Raw genomic sequence first — 21,066 nt, forward strand, 5'->3', positions numbered from 1 at the left:
CAAGTGGAATTGTATGGCAGGGCCTGGCAGTTCTTAGAGTCCCTCCTGGTCCATGTCAGATAATCTTAAAAAAATCTCATGCTTCAGGGCTTCAGCTGGTCATCTGCAGGGGTCAGGAAAGGATATTCCCCTCACAAAGTATTCTGGGTTTTTTTTTCCCATCTCCTTCCTCTGAAACATCTGAGATGGCCTTGGCTAGAGATAGAAAATTGGCTGGGGTGGGCCGATGCTTTGAGGTGGCACTACGCAATTTCTTTCTCAGGTGCTTGGGTGGCTGGTTCTTGCTCACATGCTCAGGGTCTAACAGGCCATATGTGGGGTGAAGAAGACATTTTCCCCAGATCAGATTGGCAGCGACCTTGGGATTTTTTGCCTTCCTCTGCAGCCTGGGATGCAGATCACTTGCCAGGGTTATCTTGGTGTATGTCACTAATCAATTCCCTGCTATTCCAGGGACCTTGGGCACTGGGGCACCACAGGCCCTCCTGTTCTGTCTGTGGAACACAATAAATTAGACTAGGGCTGTTGATTAATGGCAGTTAACTCACACAATTAGCTCAAAAAAATTAATCACAATTTTAATCGCACTCTTAAACAATAGAATAGCAACTGAAATGTATTAAATATTTTTTATGTTTTTCTGCATTTTCATGTACATTGTATTCTGTGTTGTAATTGAAATCAAAGTGGTTAATTTTAATACAAATATTTGTACTGTAAAAATAAGAAGGAAATAGTATTTTTCACTTCACCTCATACAAGTACTGTAGTGCAAACTCTTTATCGTGAAGGTGCAACTTACAAATTTAGAATTTTTTTTTGTTACATAACTGCACTCAAAACCAAAACGATGGAAACTTCAGAGCCTACAAGTCCACTCAGTCCTACTTCTTCTTCAGCCAAATTCTAAGACAAACAAGTTTGTTTACATTTGCAGGAGATAATGCTGCCCTCTTCTTATTTACAATGTCACCAGAAAGTGAGAACAGGCATTTGCATAGCACCTTCGTAGCCAGCATTGCAAGGTATTTACGTACAAGGTATGCTAAACATTCGTATGCCCCTTTGTGCTTCAGTCACCATTCCAGAGGACAAGCTTCCATGCTGATGACCCTCGTTAATATATAGGTTAATTAAATTGGTGACCGAACTCCTTGTGGAAGAATTTTATGTCCCCAGCTCTGTTTTACCTGCATTCTGCCATATATTTCATGTTATAACAGTCTCGGGTGATGACCCAGCACATGTTCATTTTAAGAACAATTTCACTGCAGATTTCACAAAACACAAAGAAAATACAAATGCGAGATTTCTAAAGATAACTACAGCACTCGACCCAAGGTTTAAGAATCTGAAGTGCCTTCCAAAATTGGAGAGGGATGAGGTGTGGAGCATGCTTGGAGAAGTCTTAAAGGAGCAACACTCCGATGTGGAAACTACAGAACATGAACCAACAAAAAAGAAAATTAACCTTCTGCTGGTGGCATCTGACTCAGATAATGAAAATGAACATGTGGCGGTCCATACTGCTTTGGATTGTTATCAAGTAGAACCCGTCATCAGTATGGACTCATTTCCCCTGGAATGGTGGTTGAAGCATGAAGGGCCATATGAATCTTTAGTACATCTGGCACGTAAATATCTTGCGACGCCGGCTACAACAGTGCCATGAGAATGCCTGTTCTCACTTTCAAGTGACATTGTAAACAAGAAGCAGGCAGCAGTATCTCCTGCAAATGTAAACAAACTTGTTTGGCTGAAGTAAGACTGAGTGGACTTGCAGGCTCTACAATTTTACATTGTTTTATTTTTGAATGCGGCGGGGAGGAGGGTTGTACATAATTCTACATTTGTAAGTTCAACTTTTAGGATAAAGAGATTTCCCTTAAGTACTGTAGTGCATTGAAAAATACTATTCCTTTTGGTTTTTTTACAGTACAAATACTTGTAATAAAAATAAATATAAAGTGAGCACTGTGTACGTTGTATTCTGTGTTATAATTGAAATCAATGTATTTGAAAATGTAGAAAACATCCACAAATATTTAAGTAAATGGTATTCGATTATTGTTTAACAGTGCAATTTATCGCAATTAATTTTTTTAATTGCTTGACGGCCCTAGTTTAGACAAATGCCCTCAGGAGACTAATTTCAGTTGTCATGTTTCGTGTGTGGGTGCTGGATGACATTAATGGCCTGTGCAAACTAGATCTGGTGATCCCTTCTGGTCTTCAGGTTTAAGACTATCTTTTGCTGTTGCTTCTGATACAGAAGAATGTCACAAGGAATTTAACACAACTATCCCAGTTTTTTTGAATGCAGCACCAGATTTTATTTCCTTGAGAGAGATCTGTAAAGCTGCTGAATCAGAACATGAGTGTGTCATAATTGTTCAGGGCCAGGTAACTGGATTACGCAAGCATAGTTCAGGGTGAGCAAAGGGGCAGAATTCGGCCCTATGAAAACTGATGCAAGGCTGTACTAAACTATCTTGTATTTGCTCAACAGAGTTTACAAACAGACTATAATTTGTACCTGTAACCAGCAGGAAAAGCTCCTGGTCAGGACTCCAGCTCATGGTGGTCAGACCACTGTCCACACTCCCAACACATTCGAGCTGTAAGAGAGCAATGAGCAGCGTGAGGTATTTGTGTATGTACAGGTGATACATATTGTGACGGAGCGATTCTGGCGGGACCCAACTGAGAGTGCCAAATCAGGACCAATTGCTCAAACAGGGCAGTCACAGCCCTAGGCTGGGGTTTTTCCACCTCTAAGGCAAACCAAACCAGCCAGACAAAAAGGACTTTGGTCTCACCCCACTGGCTAACCACAAGTCACACAAGCAATTTCCTTAGACACTCCAGTCTCCCAGCATCACCACCAGTGCACTCGTCCTGGGGATAAATGGTTATGAAAACCAACACCCCAATAAAAGAAAAAGGTTCCCTCGATCCCAAAGGACCAAGCCCCAGACCCAGGGCAATATACACATCAGATCTTACCCACAAATCACGCTGTTGCCAATCCTTTAGAATCTAAAATCTAAAGGTTTATTTACAAAGGGAAAAAGGTAGAGATGAGAGGTAGAATTGGTTAAATGGAATCAATTACATACAGTAATGGCAAAGTTCTTAGTTCAGGCTTGCAGCAGTGCTGGAGTAAACTGCAGGTTCAGATTAAGTCTCTGGAATACATCCCCCACTGGGATGGGTCGTTCAGTCCCCTGTGTAAAGCTTCAGTTTGTAGCAAAGTCCGTCCAGAGGTCAGAAGCAGGACTGAAGACAAGATGGAGATGATGCATCAGCCTTATATAGACTTTTCCAGGTGTAAGAATCCCTTTGTCCTCACGGTGGAAAATTACAGCAAAAATGGAGTTTGCAGTCACATGGACAAGTTTCTGCATACTTTGCTGAGTCACAAGGCGTGTCTGCCTTCTCTCCATGGGTCAATTGTGTAGCTGATGGCCCTTAATGGGCCATCAAGCCAGCTATGCAGGGCTAACATCAGCTTGTCTGGGACACTTCCCAGAGACAGAGCATAATACAAAATACAGACAGTACAGAGCCAATACTTATAACTTCAACTACAAAATGATACACAGACATACAGACAGCATAATCATAACCAGCAACCCAGAACCTGGTCTTAGACACCTTATATGACCCCCTTTACTTAGGATTTGGTGCCACTACAGGACCTTGGTTGCAACCCATGTTCTATATGGTTCCCATTTATATCAATAACGTCACACATATACAACAGCAAGAAAGGCTGACTGTCTCTCCAATCTATTGTTCTGATTTACAAGGAGCTGGGGGAGATGACAATTGCACCAGCTGTGGCTGCTCACTATTGCCAGAGCTGTGCTCTGGTAACAGGACACAATCCCTTTTGGTGAAGAGAAGGGAAACTCCAGATACCTGCAAAATGACTCATTCTTACACACAAGGAGTTTCAGTACACACACACTGAATTTCAAGACACCAAAACATATTCCAAACAAAACCAGTAAGCATTAAAACAATGTTAAACCTGAGAAATCAATCTGTAAAGCCAAGACGTATATGATTAGAAGCTAAACCTTAACTCTGACCCTAGTGCTCATGCCAGAAAGTATTATCTCTGACTCATTAGACAAGTTGTTAATACATACTATAGGACATGATCTTTCATACACTAAATGACAATACTTTACGCAGTCTTCAGACTAAGCTTGATTTTTATTTTTATTTTTTCCAGTCTGACATTTGCAAAATATGCCACATGTGAACAAAGTTGGCTGAGATGGCAATAGCAGCTATCCAACCCCTGGTCTACACTATGGGGTTAGGTCGAATTTATCTGTGTTAGGTCGATTTTATAATGCATCTACTCCTCCCCGGTGAGGGGAGTAGCGCTAAAATCAACCTTTCTGTGTTGAATTTGGGATAGTGCAGACAATTCAACGGTATTGGCCTTCGGGAGCTATCCCAGAGTGCTCGAATGTGACCGCTCCGGACAGCACTTTCAACTCCGATGCACTAGCCAGGTACACAGGAAAAGCCCTGGGAAATTTTGAATTTCATTTCCTGTTTGGTCAGTGTGGCAAGCTCAGCAGCACTGGTCCCAGAATTGCAAATGAGCTCCAGCATGGACTGAACGGGAGATACTGGAACTGATTGCTGTATGAGGACAAAAATCTGTGCAGACAGAACTCCAATCAAAAAGAAGAAATGATAATATATATGCCAAAAATCACATAGGGCATGATGGACAGAGGCTACACACAGCAGTGCCGCGTGAAAGTAAAGGAGCTCAGGCAAGCCTACCAAAAGACAAAGGATGCAAACGGTCGTTCCGGGTCAGAGCCCCATACATGCTGCTTCTATGATCAGCTGCATTACATTCTAGAGGGGACCCTACCACTACTCCACCACTGTCCGTGGACACCTGCAAGGAGGGAGTCTCACGCAACAGGGAGGAGGAGGATTTTGTGGATGAGGAAGAGGAGGAGGAGGAGAAGAATGCACTGCAGGCAAGCAGTGAATCCGTTCTCCCCGCAGCCAGGACCTTTTCATCACCCTGGAGCCAATACCCTCCCAAGGCGGGATCCCCGATCCTGAAGGTGAAGAGGCATCTCTGGTGAATGCACATTTGTAACTACAGTACAGGGTTTAAAAACAACAGTGTTTAATGTCTGATTTGCCCTGAAGACTTGGGATGCATTTGCAGCCAGTACAGCTACTGGAAAAGTCTGTTAACTTGTCTGGGGATGGAGCAGGAATCCTCCAGAGACATCTTCATGAAGCTCTCCTGGAGGTACTCTGGAAGCCTTTGCGGAAGGTTTCTGGGGAGGGCTGCCTTATTTCGTCCTCCACGGTAGGACACTTTATCATGCCAAGGCAGTAGCAAGTAGTCTGGAATCACTGCAGCACAAAGCATGGCAGTGAATGGTCCTGGGTTTTGGTCGTATTCAAGCAACATTCGGTCTATATCTTTCTACGTTAGCCTCAGGAGAGTGATATTATTCATGGTCACCTGGTTGAAATAGGGAAATTTTTGTAAGGGAACAGTAAAAGGACCCCGGTCATGCTGGGCTGTTTGCACTTGGCTAAAAGGGCTCATCCCAGAGAATAGCCACGTGGTGGGGTGGGAGAAGGTGCATGCTGCACATCCACCCGAAAACTGCCGCCCCTCCTTTTAAATGGCAAACCCAGCCGGCATTGCTTGCTATGGGAAAGGAGGATGCTGCAGTTTGAAACCATTCCCACATGTTATGAAGGCGTTAGAAGCCAACACCACATAACCTTTGGCTTACCATGGCTGCCTGGAAACCGAATTCTGTTGCCCAGCCGTGTGTGATGTGTCACCATACCGGCAGGCGCTCAGTATAAAAGGCAAAATCAACCTTGTACCTAAAGCGTATGTGCTGTCTTCTGTGAATTGCTTGATTCACTGTGAAAGAGTCTCCCTTTTGTTCTCAGAAATGTATCATCTTAAATTTTACTCTCCCTTTTTATCCCCCTGCAGCTGCAAATGTTTCTATGCTCCCCCTACCATCTCCATCCCTGAGGTTATCACAGATTAGAAGGCGAAAAAACGACTTGTGACAATAACATGTTTTCCGAGCTCATGCAGTCCTCCTGCACTGACAGGGCACAGCTGAATGCATGGAGGCATTCAGTGGCAGAGTCCAGGAAAGCATTAAGTGATGAGAAGAGGCAGGATGCGATGCTGAGGCTAATGGGAGCACAAGCGGACATGCTCAGGTGTCTGGTGGAGCTGCAGGAAAGCCAATAAGAGCACAGACCGCCACTGCCTCCACTGTACAACCGCCTGCCCTCCTGCCCAAGTTCCATATCCTCCTCACCCAGAAGCCCAAGAACGCATGGGGGAAGGCTCCGGGCACCCAGCCACTCCACTCCAGAGGATGGCCAAAGCAACAGAAGGCTGGCATTCAAACAGTTTTGATTTGTAATGTGGCTACAATAAGCAATGTTGCCTTGTCCTTCCTTCCTCCCCACATCCCACCCGGGCTACCTTGTCAGTTCTCTCACTTTTTTTTTAAATAAAGAAAGAATGCATGGTTTCAAAACAATAGTGACATTATTTCCTTTGCCAGCTGTGATTGAAGGGGGGAGGCTGGTTGGCTTACAGGGAATTAAAATCAACAAAGGGGATGGGTTTGCATCAAGGAGAAACATACACAACTCTCACATGGTAGCCTGGCTAGTCATGAAACTGGTTTTCAAAGCCTCTCTGATGTGCAGTGCACCTAGCTGTGCTCTTCTAATCGCCCTGGTGTTCGGCTGCTCAAAATCAGCTGCCAGGCAATATGCCTCAACCTCCCACCCCGCCATAAACATCTCCCCCTTACTCTCAGAGATATTATGGAGCACACAGCAAGCAGCAATAACAGTGGGAATATTGGTTGTGCTGAGGTCTAACCTAGTCAGCAAACAGCTCCAGAGAGCTTTTAAACGTCCAAAGGCACATTCTACCACCATTCTGCACTTGCTCAGCCTATAGTTGAACTGCTCCTTACTACTGTCCAGGCTGCCTGTATAGGGCTTCATGAGTTATGGGAGCAAGGGGTAGGCTGGGCCTCCAAATTGGCATTTCAACATCCCCAACAGTAATTTTCTGGTCTGGGAAGTAAGTCCCTTCTTGCAGCTGTTCAAACAGCCTGGAGTTCCTAAAGATGCGAGCATCATGCACCTTTCCCAGCCATCCCATGCTGATGTCGGTGAAATGTCCCTTGTGATCCACCAGTGCTTGCAGCACCATTGAAAAGTACCTCTTGCGGTTTATGCAAGGTGGCCCGGTGCCGAGATAGGGATATGCGTTCCATCTATTGCCCCACCACAGTTAGGGAATCCCATTGCAGCAAAGCCATCCACTATGACCTGCACATTTCCCAGAGTCACTGCCCTTGATACCAGAATGTCAGTGATTGCATTGGCTACTTGAATCACAGCAGTCTCCACAGTAGATGTGCCCACTCCAAATTGATTCCCGACTGACCGGTAGCAGTCGGGCGTTGCAAGTTTCCACAGGGCTATCGCACTCGCTTCTCAACTGTCGGGGCAGCTCTCATCTTGGTATTCCTGTGCTTTAGGGCAGGGGAAAGCAACTCACAGAGTTCCAGGAAAGTGGCCTTATGCATGCGAAAGTTTCGCAGACACTGGGAATCATCCCAGACCTGAAACACTATGCAGTCCCACCAGTCTGTGCTTCTTGGCTGGGCCCAGAATCGGCGTTCCACTGTATCAACCAGCCCCACTGCCGCCATGATGTCCCAATTGCCACATCCCAGGCTTTCAGGAACGTCTGTGTCCATGTACTCCTCACAATCGTCCTCATGCTGCCGTCTCTTAGCCAGGTTCTGCACATACTGCAGTATAATGCGCGAGGTGTTTACAATTGCTCACAACAGCAGCGGTGAGCTGAGCGGGCTCCATGCTTGCCATGCTATGGCGTCTGCACAGGTAACCCAGGAAAGAAGGTTTGAAATGATTGTCTGCAATTGCTTTCAGGGAGGGAGGGAGTGTAGGAGCAGGATTTTATAATTGTATTATGAAAATTAATGATGATTGATTTCATCCTGCCAGCCACCCTTTTTGAATAGCAGAAAGGAATGACAGACCAGAACAATCCTTATGACTGATTATGGCAGGAGTCGGCAACCTTTCAGAAGTGGTGTGCCGAGTCTTCATTTATTCACTCTAATTTAAGGTCTCACGTGCCAGTAACACTGGTCTACAATTTTTGAGAAGTCATTTGCTTCAGAGATAAAATGTGCTATTTATTATGTATTTTGATGTGCTGAATTCAAATATGACAATTAAAACAACTGATTGGCTACTGTTTCTAAGGTATTTAAGTTTTTACATTTTATGTCTATGTATATTGTGTAGATAGTAGAATTTTAATCATAAATTGTAAACCTAGGTCTTTTCATGTGTTTATGGTTGCTTTACATGATAATATTTCACCTGTCCTGTTTATGTAACACTTTAAAAATCAGCAAAAGGGTTATCTAACTAAACTTTATTATGAAACAAAAGGCAAAAAACTATTATGTACATAGTTTAGTCCTATTCAGTGTCTACTCGGCGCTTCTTGGCTTGTCTCTTGTATTCATTAAATGGAGCATCTCTTGTCACTGTGCAGCAATAGTCTGCAAGCATTCATGGGCTCCATTTGCCCTGATAGCATTTCTCCATTGTTGCAATGTCCTGGTGAAATCGCTCGCCGTGCTCGTCGCTCACTGCTCCGCAGTTCGGTGGAAAAAAAATCTAGATGAGAGTGCAAAAAAAATGCATCTTTAGTGACATGTTGCAACCAAGGCTTTTGTATGCCTTGAGGAGGTTTTCCATCAACAACCTGTAGTTGTCTGCCTTGTTGTTTCCGAGAAAAATTTATTGCCACTAACTGGAAGACTTTCCATGCCATCTTTTCCTTGCCACGCAGTGCATGGTCAAATGCATCATCTCGAAGAAGTTCACGAATCTGAGGACCAACAAAGACACCTTCCTTTATCTTAGCTTCACTTAACCTTGGAAATTTTCCACGGAGGTACTTGAAAGCTGCTTGTGTTTTGTCAATGGCCTTGACAAAGTTCTTCATCAGACCCAGCTTGATGTGTAAGGGTGGTAACAAAATCTTCCTTGATTCAACAGGTGGTGGATGCTGAACACTTTTCCTCCCAGGCTCCAATGACTGTCGGAGTGGCCAATCTTTCTTGATGTAGTGGGAATCTCTTGCACGACTATCCCATTCGCAGAGAAAACAGCAGTACTTTGTGTATCCAGTCTGCAGACCAAGCAAGAGAGCAACAACCTTCAAATCGCAACAAAGCTGCCACTGATGTTGGTCATAGTTTATGTACCTCAAAAGTTGTTTCATGTTGTCATAGGTTTCCTTCATATGGACTGCATGACCAACTGGAATTGATGGCAAAACATTGCCATTATGCAGTAAAACAGCTTTAAGACTCGTCTTAGATGAATCAATGAACAGTCTCCACTCATCTGGATCGTGAATGATGTTGAGGGCTGCCATCACACCATCGATGTTGTTGCAGGCTACAAGATCACCTTCCATGAAGAAGAATGGGACAAGATCCTTTTGACGGTCGCGGAACATGGAAACCCTAACATCACCTGCCAGGAGATTCCACTGCTGTAGTCTGGAGCCCAACAGCTCTGCCTGACTCTTGGGTAGTTCCAAATCCCTGACAAGGTCATTCAGTTCACCTTGTGTTATGAGGTGTGGTTCAGAGGAGGAGGATGGGAGAAAATGGGGGTCCTGTGACATTGATGGTTCAGGACCAGAAGTTTCATCCTCTTCCTCGTCTGACTCAAGTGTGAATGATTCTGGTGCATCAGGAACCAGCAGTCCTTCTCCGTGGGGTACTGGGCGTATAGCTGATGGAATGTTTGACACTTTTTCTTCTTTGACACACCTTTCCCAACTGGAGGCACCATGCAGAAGTAACAATTGCTGGTATGATCTGTTGGCTCTCTCCAAATCATTGGCACTGCAAAAGGCATAGATTTCCTTTTCTTGTTCAACCACTGGCGAAGATTTGTTGCACAAGTGTTGCAGCATATGTGTGGGGCCCACCTCTTGTCCTGATCTCCAATTTTGCAGCCAAAATAAAGGTGATAGGCTTTCTTAACCATAGTGGTTATACTGCGCTTTTGTGATGCAAAAGTCACTTCACCACAAACATAGCAGAAGTTATCTGCACTGTTCACACAAGTACGAGGCATCTCTGCTCACTTTGGCTAAACAGAAATGTGTCCCTTTGCAAAATCAAACACTGACAAATGAGAGAGCACGACACTGTATGATTTCTAGAGCTGATATAGGGCAATTTGTTCAGCAGAGTGATGTAAGCTTCGTTATGATTGCATCATCCATGACTTCTAGGAATAACATGATGCAATTCATATCATGTATGACGCAATACCAGCTTCAGATTGCATCATTCATTGTTTTGCCTAAAAAGCAAGTACTGTCCAAACCCAGTCATAGATTTATTCATAGATCCAGTCAAAGATGTATTTTAGTCATTTCTGGTTTAAATTGAGATCCCTTCCCTTTATAACTCACTGATCCTCCGCTATTCCCAAGTCAAGGGTCGTATATACTGACCCAATAGCATAACTTGAAAACTAGAGCCAATCAACAATTTTAAGCATCATTTTCGTTCTCAGTGACCCAGAATTAGTAAAGTTAGACTACATTTATTTCAGAAGCATTTTGGCTGTAGAGCAGTGTAATACATTTTAACGTTTTTAGGAGGTCTCTTTCTATAAGTCTATAATACATAACTAAACTATTGTTGTATGTAAAGTAAATAAGGTTTTTAAAATGTTTAAGAAGCTTCATTTAAAATTAAATTAAAATGCAGCCCCTCCCCGGACCGGTGGCCAGGACCTGGGCAGTGTGAGTGCCACTGAAAATCAGCTCATGTGCCGCCTTCGGCACCCGTGCCATAGGTTGCCTATCCCTGGATTATGGTCACCCTTTTGTTTTAGGATAAGTTATAATGTCTACTATGGTTTCCTATATGTATTACAAATTAGGCACTCTAGTTAAATATACTTTCTAAACCTTAAAACAAAGAAATGTAAGAGACAGGATCTTGTATTGTGTCTATGTTAAGGAGATTAGAGGAATGTTGAGGGCCTGAAGCCCCAATGTGAATTGTTTTAGTTATAAGATTTAACAAGGCCTGATTTACAATGTATTCTGCTGAATATAAAATACTGCTGTCTGTATACCTTTGAAGTTTTCTGTAAGAGATCGTTTGTGTGAATGAGGAATGCATGCATCATGAAAAGATAAGGTGTGAAAACCACCACAAATGTCCAGATGGTCAAGAAAAAGTGAGAGACTTGGAAAGACCAGGAGACAATCAGAAAACATCCATTGTATCCGACGCTAAACATATTAGCAGCATTGACGACCTCAGAGGTGAGACAGGCACCCCCGAAGGCGAGACAACAAATAGGAGATAACGATGGGAAGCCTGACAATAACCATCAAATGATAACAGCAGAAAACCCCAAGATTAACACCACTTAAGGACAGGATGACATTGCAAAATGCATGGACTCAAATGGGAATTTACAACTATAAAGCTGGGGTGTTTTGCCATGGAACTCTGGGTTCAGTCCTGCAAAGCCTCGGAGCATCGGATCACAACCGACAGAGCCCAGCTCCTCACTCGTGCTCAATCTAACTGACCATTAGATTGACTCAAGCTACAACAGACTAGTAACTATTAACATCAACTGGCAGGAGAGAGAGAGAAAGAGTGTGTGAGTGTGACTGAAAAGCATCTGCTAACTGTTGTATTTTCAATAAATGCGGCGTATTTGCCTTTTCCCCCTGAAAAGATCCTGTGTGCTTTGTATAGCATAACAGGAGGGAGGGGAGACTTACGACGACACCCGCGACAATGTTTTTGCCCCATCGGACATTGGGAGCTTAACCCAGAATTCCAGTGGGCAGCAGAGACTGCGGGAACTGTGGGATAGCTGCCCACAGTGCACCGCTCTGAGATTCGATGCTAGCCACGGTACTGAGGACACACTCTGCTGATTTAATGCGCTTAGTGGGGACATACACAATCAACTGTATAAAATCTATTTCTAAAGATTGGCTTCTATAAAATCTACCTAATTTCGTAGTGTAGACATACCCCAAGTGCCAGCACAGACTGGCTGCCAGGGTGTCACCTAACCCTGGATCATGCCCTGCCTACTCTAGAACTCCCCTTCGCTGCTACTTCCTTTGCAGTTGCACCACAATAGCAGATCTTCAGGAAGTGTCATTGTAGATAGGACCCTAGTGAATTTAAGCAACTTGCCCAAGATCGCACACAAATCCATAGCAGAGCATGGACTAGAACCCCATCCCAAACAAAGTCTGAAGTCCCAATCCCCTGCGCTATTCCCTGGGCTAAATGGTTCTGGTTTCTCATTAATGTTGCCTGGCAGTTATGCTTCATGATCTTTATTCATGGAATGTAAAGCTTCTATTCTTTAAATGAGATCTATACATCAGAAACATGTTTCTAATATACATTAGTTTTCTCTGAAGGTGTCCTGCACTAACTGATAAGTTTCTTGTTATTTAAAAACAAAGCTGAATTATAAACCTATTTTGCTTTGAGGTTAATAAATTAACTGATTTCAGTAGGACTCCCGGTGCAGGCACTGAAGTGGGGTGGAGGGGGGGCATAGTTTCCAATGTTTCATTACTTTTCATTGTCAAGGAGTTAAGCAGATGACCAACACTTCCAAGTTATATACATTCTGCCCTCAGTTACACGCAAGAAACCCCAGAGAAGTCAGTAAGGCTGCTTGGGTAAGAATGGAGGCAGGCTATGACTTCTCCTTTTACCTTCCAGCTTACCTGCTTTGTGCTGAGGTTGCACAGTATAACATCTCCAGCTGCCGTAGCAACACACACACACTCCTGATCTGGCAGATCTTCAATGCCCACAATGTGGCCACTTCCATCTTCTGGCAGAAAACCATCCACAGTCAAGGAAATGTCATTCGTCACCTAGACAGAGAGAACAATCAGAAAATGACTACATATTACTTTGTTTAGATTTATACAAATCCAGAGGGGGCAACTATCTATACACTCTAGGCACCCAACACCTCCAAGAAATACAGCACAAATATTACCTCACATGGAGCAGTAAGATTTAATGGAACTCACCACCACTGAGCTAGGCAACTCAGACATCAGACAGAGAAATACCTGGCTTTATTCTCAGTTACATGGAAATATTTCATTGCTTTTCAAACTGATTATTTAAGTGAAAGATCAATCAGCAAATAGCAATGCTCCTGAACAGAATGTGTCCCATTAAGTATCATTTTATGGCCCCTATGCCCCCCAACTCAAAGGGACTATAAGAAGGTGCAAGTTCCTGCTGAATTTGCTCCAATATTTCTGAAGGATCATATAGACAGTAGAGGGATAGCATCCCCTTAAATACACATGACTGAAATGTTTTCACATGCTGGTTTTACAAACTACACATCAGAATACTACAGCTAGAAGTTTAGAGAAACTTGGTCTCTCCTCTCCTTTAGCTTATTTACTAGGTATGCTGGAGAGCACATTTTTTAGAGCCAGTTTGACTATTTTTCCTATACAAATACATCAGTATCCCCCACCTGTGTGGGCCTTTCACACAGCAACTGAGGAGAGAAAAGCAATTATAAAACCCAAAGCTGTGATTGTAAAACCATACATACTGGCTAGTGGTATGCATGTGCATGTCAGGGGCAGGGTGAGCATATTTAATGACAACTCAATTCTTGTAATTCACTAGATTTCAAGTTGACGGTGTCACTAGAATCAGTAAGGAGATTCTATAGAAGTGTCTTTCCTCATCACAAACTAAGAGAATTCTTCCATCAACACAGTTACAGAATAGAGTACGGGGGAGCAAGCTAACTGCAGGGCAGTAGCACAGCATACTCTTATGCAACATGGAAGGGATCGAGCTGTCAGAGTAATTCCGTCACTTGTTCAAAAGCTGCAGCCTGGGACTGCTGCAGACAGAGTGCACTCAGCAAGGGAGAGCAGTGCCTCATGCTGCTCTGCAGCACACCTCCCAGACAAATCTGTGCAGTACTAACAGATTCCAGAGACAACAGGGCCCAGACCCACCCAGAGGAAGCACTGCCACAAAACGAGGGCTGGTAAGGAAGACAGAAAAACTTCTCTTCCCTTGTGTTCTGAGTGGAACTGAAATTTACACCATATTCGGGTTACATCTTCATCTGGAAGGCAACTTCTGTACCTTTTCAAACCCTACCTATGAGTTCATGGCTGCTGTAGCCAGAAGGAAGAGCACGCAACACTGCTTGTACAAGTTTTGCAAAACATTGGCCAAACACATCCCTGGGTAAAACCACTCACAACAATGCAGTTACAATTTCTTTCCTGCTATAACACTGATCTTAAAAGCAGGGTGGATAAAAATCAATTTTTTTTTTTAAAATGAGTTTTTTTGATAGATTTTTTTCCTCTAAAAGCATTTTATCTAAAGATCGTTTTAATTAAGATACGTTATAGCTCATCATGGAATGGGGATTATAAATGCTATAGTATGAGACAGTGTATTCATGTAATGTTTAAGAAAAGTTTTGTAAATAAATTCCAATAGTTCAGGGATTAGGGACCCAATCTTATGGGGTTCCAAGGGGCTTCTGTATAGATTATTTAGGTTAATCTTTCTATCTTCCCAATGGGACTCAGTGCTCAGTCTAGAAGATACCATCAGAGATGCTTAGTTTTGCAGTTCTCAAACTGTAGATTTGTGTCTCCAGAGATAACATGCTTGTTAACAACAAAAATGTTTTTAAATAAATAATATATAGAGGTGAGCAATAACAGACCTCAACCCTATTGTACACAGAGTCAATCCCTTACCTCTCTCTAAAAGTGCAAAGTTTCAAAAAGTTCAATGAATAGAAGATTGTAGGGGGTGGAACAGATCTGGACAAGGAGAAGAAGTCTGGAGATAAATGTGAGAAGGGAGGGACAGGCAGTAGAAACAAAAGTGAAACCGTTTGAGCAGCATATTCCAGAAGTCTTGAGGTCTTTCTGAGTGTAGCCTTCATTGATTTGAGATCTACCATACCATTCTCTCACTAGAAGGGAAAACCTATAAACGGCAGCAGGCCGTAAAAGTGACCCAGTCTGGGAATATTTTAATGAAGTTCCTCTACCTGTGTGTAAGACAGGCACACATGCAAAATGCAAACAGTGCAACAAAGAAATACAAGGCCTGGTGCTAAATGAAACATCATGAGAAGTGTTCCTTCTCAGGAGGAAGCTGCGCTGAAGATGTTCGGACATGTTCTTCTCCTCATGCAGGATCTTCGGGTTGATACACTTTTTTATTCCATGCTTCTTTCTTAAGGACTCCCTGTCTTCCTTCTGGACTATTCTTGAATTCTCATGTTTGAGCAAAAAATATAGTTGTTACTCTATGTTCTATCATTTCAGATGCAGTTGTGATAAAAAAGTAAGTAGCTGAAATAGGCAGATCTTCCTTTTACAATTTCACCTTTAAAGTAGTACTGAGTGTCAGTGAATCCAATGAGTAATACTAAATGAGCAGTATGGTAATAATAGTTAAATAACTGCATTGACTTATTTTGTTTAGGAGAATCCATTCTCAACATACAGGATTCTGAAGACTATCCACCTTCAAGGTCACCATCACTGTCTATAGTTTCAGAGTTATCTGCCAATGATAGTGTTTCGGTCACATCATGTATGTCACATAGCCATAGTATATCAAGTACAAAAAAAAGAAAAAAAAACATCTCCATCATCCAGAAACAACCATATATAAGTTTGTGACAAGAATCAGCAGATTACAAAAAGAGGTAATTGATTTCAGCTTTGTTGTTTAAAAAAAAAAGTATTGTTTTGTTAAAATATTTTGTTTGCTGTTGAAGAAAAAAATCTAGAATATGTAAAGTTGTTGTTTTAGTTAAATAAAAAAATTAAATGTCCGTCTGGTGATGTTCTCCTCCTAATATGGCATGGCAAGAAAGTCCTCCAAATATTAATGATTAACCTGTTGAATTGGAGATAGTTCACCTCCCAGTGGCTCCATAAATATCTGCTTCAATTACCTTTGGTAAATGAAATAACCATTCATTCATTCATTTTCTGATATAGCTGTAAAACTAATCGAAAAGTTTTCAAAATAAATCACTTTAAAAATGTATAGTGAGTACCTTCTAAAAATGAAATCTACATCTATCTGAGTTGCAAAGGATATGTATTAAGATAACCAACAAGAATGTACTTTTATGTAGAAATCCATTATTAAATCAAGTCTTCCTGACTAGTGATTTAAATCAAATCCACCCTGCTTAAAAGGAACTTTGAGGGTTGAAATGACAACATTAAATACCGGCGAGTCTTATCTTAGGCGGGAAGCCCAGCGGAGCCCCTTAAATCCCGCCCGCAGCTCTGGTGGCGGGGCCGGGGCCAGTATTTAAAGGGCCCGGAAGAGCCCTTTAAATCCTGCCCGCAGCTTCGGCAGCCGGGCTGGGGCTGGCATTTAAAGGGCCCGGAGCTCCACGGTGGCTGGAGCCTCAGGCCCTTTAGTTCGCCACAAGGGCTACCAGCCACCTGTGCAGCTGGGAGCCTCCTGGGTGATTTAAAGGCCCTGGGATTCCCAGCCACAGCTGGTGCCCCAGGACCTTTAAATCTTGAGGCCACGCCCCCCACTCCGGCCTTATGCATAAAGTTGAAATCACGCATGTTAAATGTGCGTAAGTTGTGAGAGACCTGTACCTGAGATCATCTGCCCCCCTGTCGCGGGGCAAGCACACCCTGTCCCCCTTTGAGGCAGGGAAACGGGCGTTATAGCCCCATAATTGAGTCCACCTGCCCACCCTTAGCCTAGTGACCAGAATCAATATGGTGGCCCTCACTCGAAGGCTGTGTGGCCTAGTGGCCAGAGTCAATACAACTGCCCTTCCTCACAGGGCTGCATGGGCCAGAGACCAGAGTCAATATGGCTGTCCTCATTACCCAGGCTGTGCGGCCTAGCGGCCAGCACTAATATGGCTGTTCTCATTAGCCAGGCAGTGTGGCCTGGAGATGGTGGTCAGTGGTAGGGGGACCCAGGCCCTCCCTAGTCCATCAGGTCCCAGCTCAGGGCCTTGTCAGCGGCGAGTGTATTCATCACTGGGTCAGCAGGGATCCGACCGAAACACACTGACTTATTGCTCAGTTCTACAACCGGATCAACAGCTAGTCTCTCTGGGCTGCTTCCTACTCAGTCTTCCAGTGACTTGGTCCATGGGTGTTCGAGGTCTTTGGCCTGTGAAGTTCCCGACGGTTCCAACGTCTCTCGGGCATCTGCAGGTAGCCAAGTATCCATCTGTGTCTCAGCATGGCTGGCCTCCCCAATCTGGGGCTCCCGGGCAGGAGCCTGCAACGTGAGTCCTCTCTCCTCTGTTGTCCACGCTGACTGAGCTGGGCTGCTCCCTTTTATATTGATACTCCAGTTGGAAAATGCACAGCAGGGGTGAAGGGGTGTGTGGCTTCCTCTGCCCAGAGTCACGGGTAACGCCTCCTTGTCCAGTGCAGGGCAAGTACACTCCTTCACACCTCCATAATGAAATGGTCCCAAACTAGATTCAGTGTCAGAATTTAAGTACTCAGTTATGTCCCTTTATATAATTAAGGCTCCTCCTGTTCTTGAGAACTATAAAAAATGGGAGAGGGAAGGCATATATGCCTGTGGCAGAGCCAAGAAGCTAAGCACGAGTGTCGGAAACAAGGGGCGAGAACAAAGCAGCATCCAAACGAAGCCTGACTGAACCTGATAACACACCTCAGATGCTTTACTCCTTAGGCATCTGAATGTTTTAAAAGTCAAGAGAACTTGATGCGCTGGTTACAAGACAACGTGTCTAATGGTTACAGTCAGAGTTCTGGGTCTGACCTCGGCTCTTGCACTGACTCACTGTGTCTGTGGGCAAGGTACTTGCTCTCTCTGGGCCCCTGTTTACGGATTCTTAGTATACCCCTTTTTAATGAAGATCCAGCCTTCTGAGGAGCAACTGAGCTGTGCAGGCTTAGAGTGGAGCTTTTGAGGAGCTCCTGCGCACTGCAGGAACAGGGCTACAGAGTTCACTCATGGATAAGCTCATGTCTATGTCAGTTCTTTGCTTAGGAACCTCAACTTAACAGTCAAAAATAATGGCTCATAACATGCTTTGTATTGATGTCTATTCAGCTCGGTTGACTCCTATCATTCCTGTACAGTAGAAGGGAACTTCACCAGGCACCAATCTAAAGGCCTCCATTATGAATTCAGTGAGAGTTCTTCGACTTTCCTGTTTTAGCACCTTCAGAATGCAGTGGCAGAAAGAACTGAATTGGACATGGCATGTAAGTTTACCAGGACATAAGAACATAAGTGATCTCTCTCCTGCCATCCATCTCCATCCTCTGATGAACAGAGGCTAGGGACACCATTCTTACCCATCCTGGCTAATAGCCATTTATGGACTTAGCCACCATGAATTTATCCAGTCCCCTTTTAAACATTGTTATAGTCCTAGCCTTCACAACCTCCTCAGGTAAGGAGTTCCACAAGTTAACTGTTCACTGCGTGAACAAGAACTTCCTTTTATTTGTTTTAAACCTGCTGCCTATTAATTTCATTTGGTGACCCCTAGTTCTTGTATTATGGGAATAAGTAAATAACTTTTCCTTATCCACTTTCTCAACATCACTCATGATTTTATATACCTCTATCATCTCCCCCCTTAGTCTTCTCTTTTCCAAGCTGAAGAGTCCTAGCCTCTTTAATCTTTCCTCATATGGGACCCTCTCTAAACCCCTAATCATTTTAGTTGCTCTTTTCTGAACCTTTTCTAGTGCTAGAATATCTTTTTTGAGGTGAGGAGACCACATCTGTACACAATATTCGATATGTGGGCGTACCATGGATTTATATAAGGGCAATAATATATTCTCAGTCTTATTCTCTATCCCCTTTTTAATGATTCCTAACATCCTGTTTGCTTTTTTGACCGCCTCTGCACACTGCGTGGACATCTTCAGAGAACTATCCACGATAACTCCAAGATCTTTTTCCTGACTCGTTGTAGCTAAATTAGCCCCCATCATGTTGTATGTATAGTTGGGGTTATTTTTTCCAATGTGCATTACTTTACATTTATCCACATTAAATTTCATTTGCCATTTTGTTGCCCAATCACTTAGTTTTGTGAGATCTTTTTGAAGTTCTTCACAATCTGCTTTGGTCTTAACTATCTTGAGTAGTTTAGTATCATCTGCAAACTTTGCCACCTCACTGTTTACCCCTTTCTCCAGATCATTTATGAATAAATTGAACATATGGACATATGCAGAATAATGAAAATGTAGATTTGTCTGCCTTCCAGACTGCAAGCTTTCTTCAGAGCAGAGACTTTTGCAGGTGTACCCTACAGTGCTGCAGACATAATGTCGGCACTAAACAAAGTCCATGTGAAGGGCCTAGAGTGTGCTCACTGCTATATAGAACCCAGTGGGGACAAGGACTGAAACTAAGGAGTTTACAATCCAAACAGTTTATATGATCTTTATAGGTGGATGGAACACAAGACACTGCAGCTGCACCACAACAAGACTATTGGCAGCAGAACGCATTTCCAACTATGCATAGTGTGTGTGTGAGAGTGAGAGAGAGAGAGACTGATCACAAAGTATTGTCAGCAGCTCCAACCCTGTAACACTCAGAGTGCTCTGAATGCCCAGTAAAGTCAATGGGCATGAAAACATTTCCCATCCTGCAAGTATGAACCCACAATTAGCATCAGGAAAACAGCCCTAAACAAAGCTTTGGAACTTCCACCAGTAACTCACCCCTCGAATGGCTGGGTCGAGCTCCAGGATCCCATATTCTGAGCCAATGAGCAGCGTTCCTTGGTCTGCACGGAGGCAGAAACACTGAGGACTCCCCAAAGCCTGGACAGGCCCATGCTCTCGAGTGTGCAGTAACTTCAAATTTCTCATTGTATCAGCAAATCAGGAACTGGAGAAATACAATCCCCCAAAGAGCTATTAAACAACTGCATAGAGGGAGCTGTAAACTGAGCCTGAGAAAGGAGGTATGTGACTGCCTTGAGAGGAAAGGATGGGGGCTACTTACTTCAGAGAGAAGGTGAGCAGGAGGGAAACTGAGGAAAGCTCACAAAACAATGAATGGGCTCAAGAAGGCAGGGCAGCCACTACTGTTCACCCTGGGGCTGACACCAGAGCGAGGGGCTCGCCGGGGAACTGAAAGGGGACACGATTACAGCCAAGAGAAGGAGCTGGGTCATTTTCTGTTGGTCTCAGGTGGGCACCGCCCTGTCCCGACAGTAGCACGGAGACCAGCCGCTCCAAGAAGGGCAGCGCCCCGCTGGTGGCGGTAGGGTCACTGGAGGGCCCCGCCTGCCCGGTGAGCCCCACGGGGCAGAGCCGCGGGGGCTCGGGGAGGTTTGACCAGCCCCCCCGCCGTTCCCGGGTTTGCAGGCGCCGCGGAGGGTTCAAACTCTGCCTGGAAACAAGCGGCGAGAGGCCCGGGCCCCGCCCCGCCCCGCCCGGACAGACAGACAGACACAGCGCGCCGCCTCCCTCCGACCCAGCCGCCCGGGCCCGGGGCCGGGGCGCTCCTCACCGCGCGCGGGCACCGCCACTCAGGAGACGGGTGCTGCCATATTGAACCCGCTCGCGGCGCGCGACCGGCAGCCGCGGGAGGAGCATGCGCAGTAGCGGCCCTGGCGCCCAGGCCGGGCAGCGGCGGGCCGCGTGCTCAGCTGGCGCAAGGCGCCGAGTCGGGGTGCGGGCTCCGGCTCCGGCCCACGCTCGCTTTGCGGTCCCGGGACAGGACTTCCCGAAGCACCCGCGGCCTGGCTGTCAGTGCGGCCACACCCGCCAGCCCCCGCTGGTGACCTGGCCTGTGCCTGGGTGCGGGACGCGGAGCTGTGCCCGGAGCATGTCCCGGGCAC

At 44.6% G+C, this 21,066-nt stretch overlaps 1 protein-coding gene across 1 annotated transcript in view; it reads right to left on the reverse strand.

Moving 5' to 3' along the window:
• Positions 1–20,508, reverse strand: part of LOC120393935 (elongator complex protein 1-like) — a 129,803-nt gene extending 109,295 nt beyond the window's left edge. The window contains exons 1-4 of the mRNA XM_039518394.1: positions 20,226–20,508; positions 19,940–20,108; positions 12,917–13,069; positions 2,537–2,618 (exon numbers count right to left, since the gene is read on the reverse strand). Coding sequence (XP_039374328.1) covers positions 2,537–2,618; positions 12,917–13,069; positions 19,940–20,089 — 385 coding nt within the window. The 5' untranslated portion in view covers positions 20,090–20,108; positions 20,226–20,508. The remainder of the gene's footprint in view (positions 1–2,536; positions 2,619–12,916; positions 13,070–19,939; positions 20,109–20,225) is intronic.
• Positions 20,509–21,066: the final 558 nt, after the last annotated feature.

Source organism: Mauremys reevesii, unplaced genomic scaffold (genome assembly GCF_016161935.1).
Source record: "Mauremys reevesii isolate NIE-2019 unplaced genomic scaffold, ASM1616193v1 Contig39, whole genome shotgun sequence".
Taxonomy (NCBI): Eukaryota; Metazoa; Chordata; order Testudines; family Geoemydidae; genus Mauremys; species Mauremys reevesii.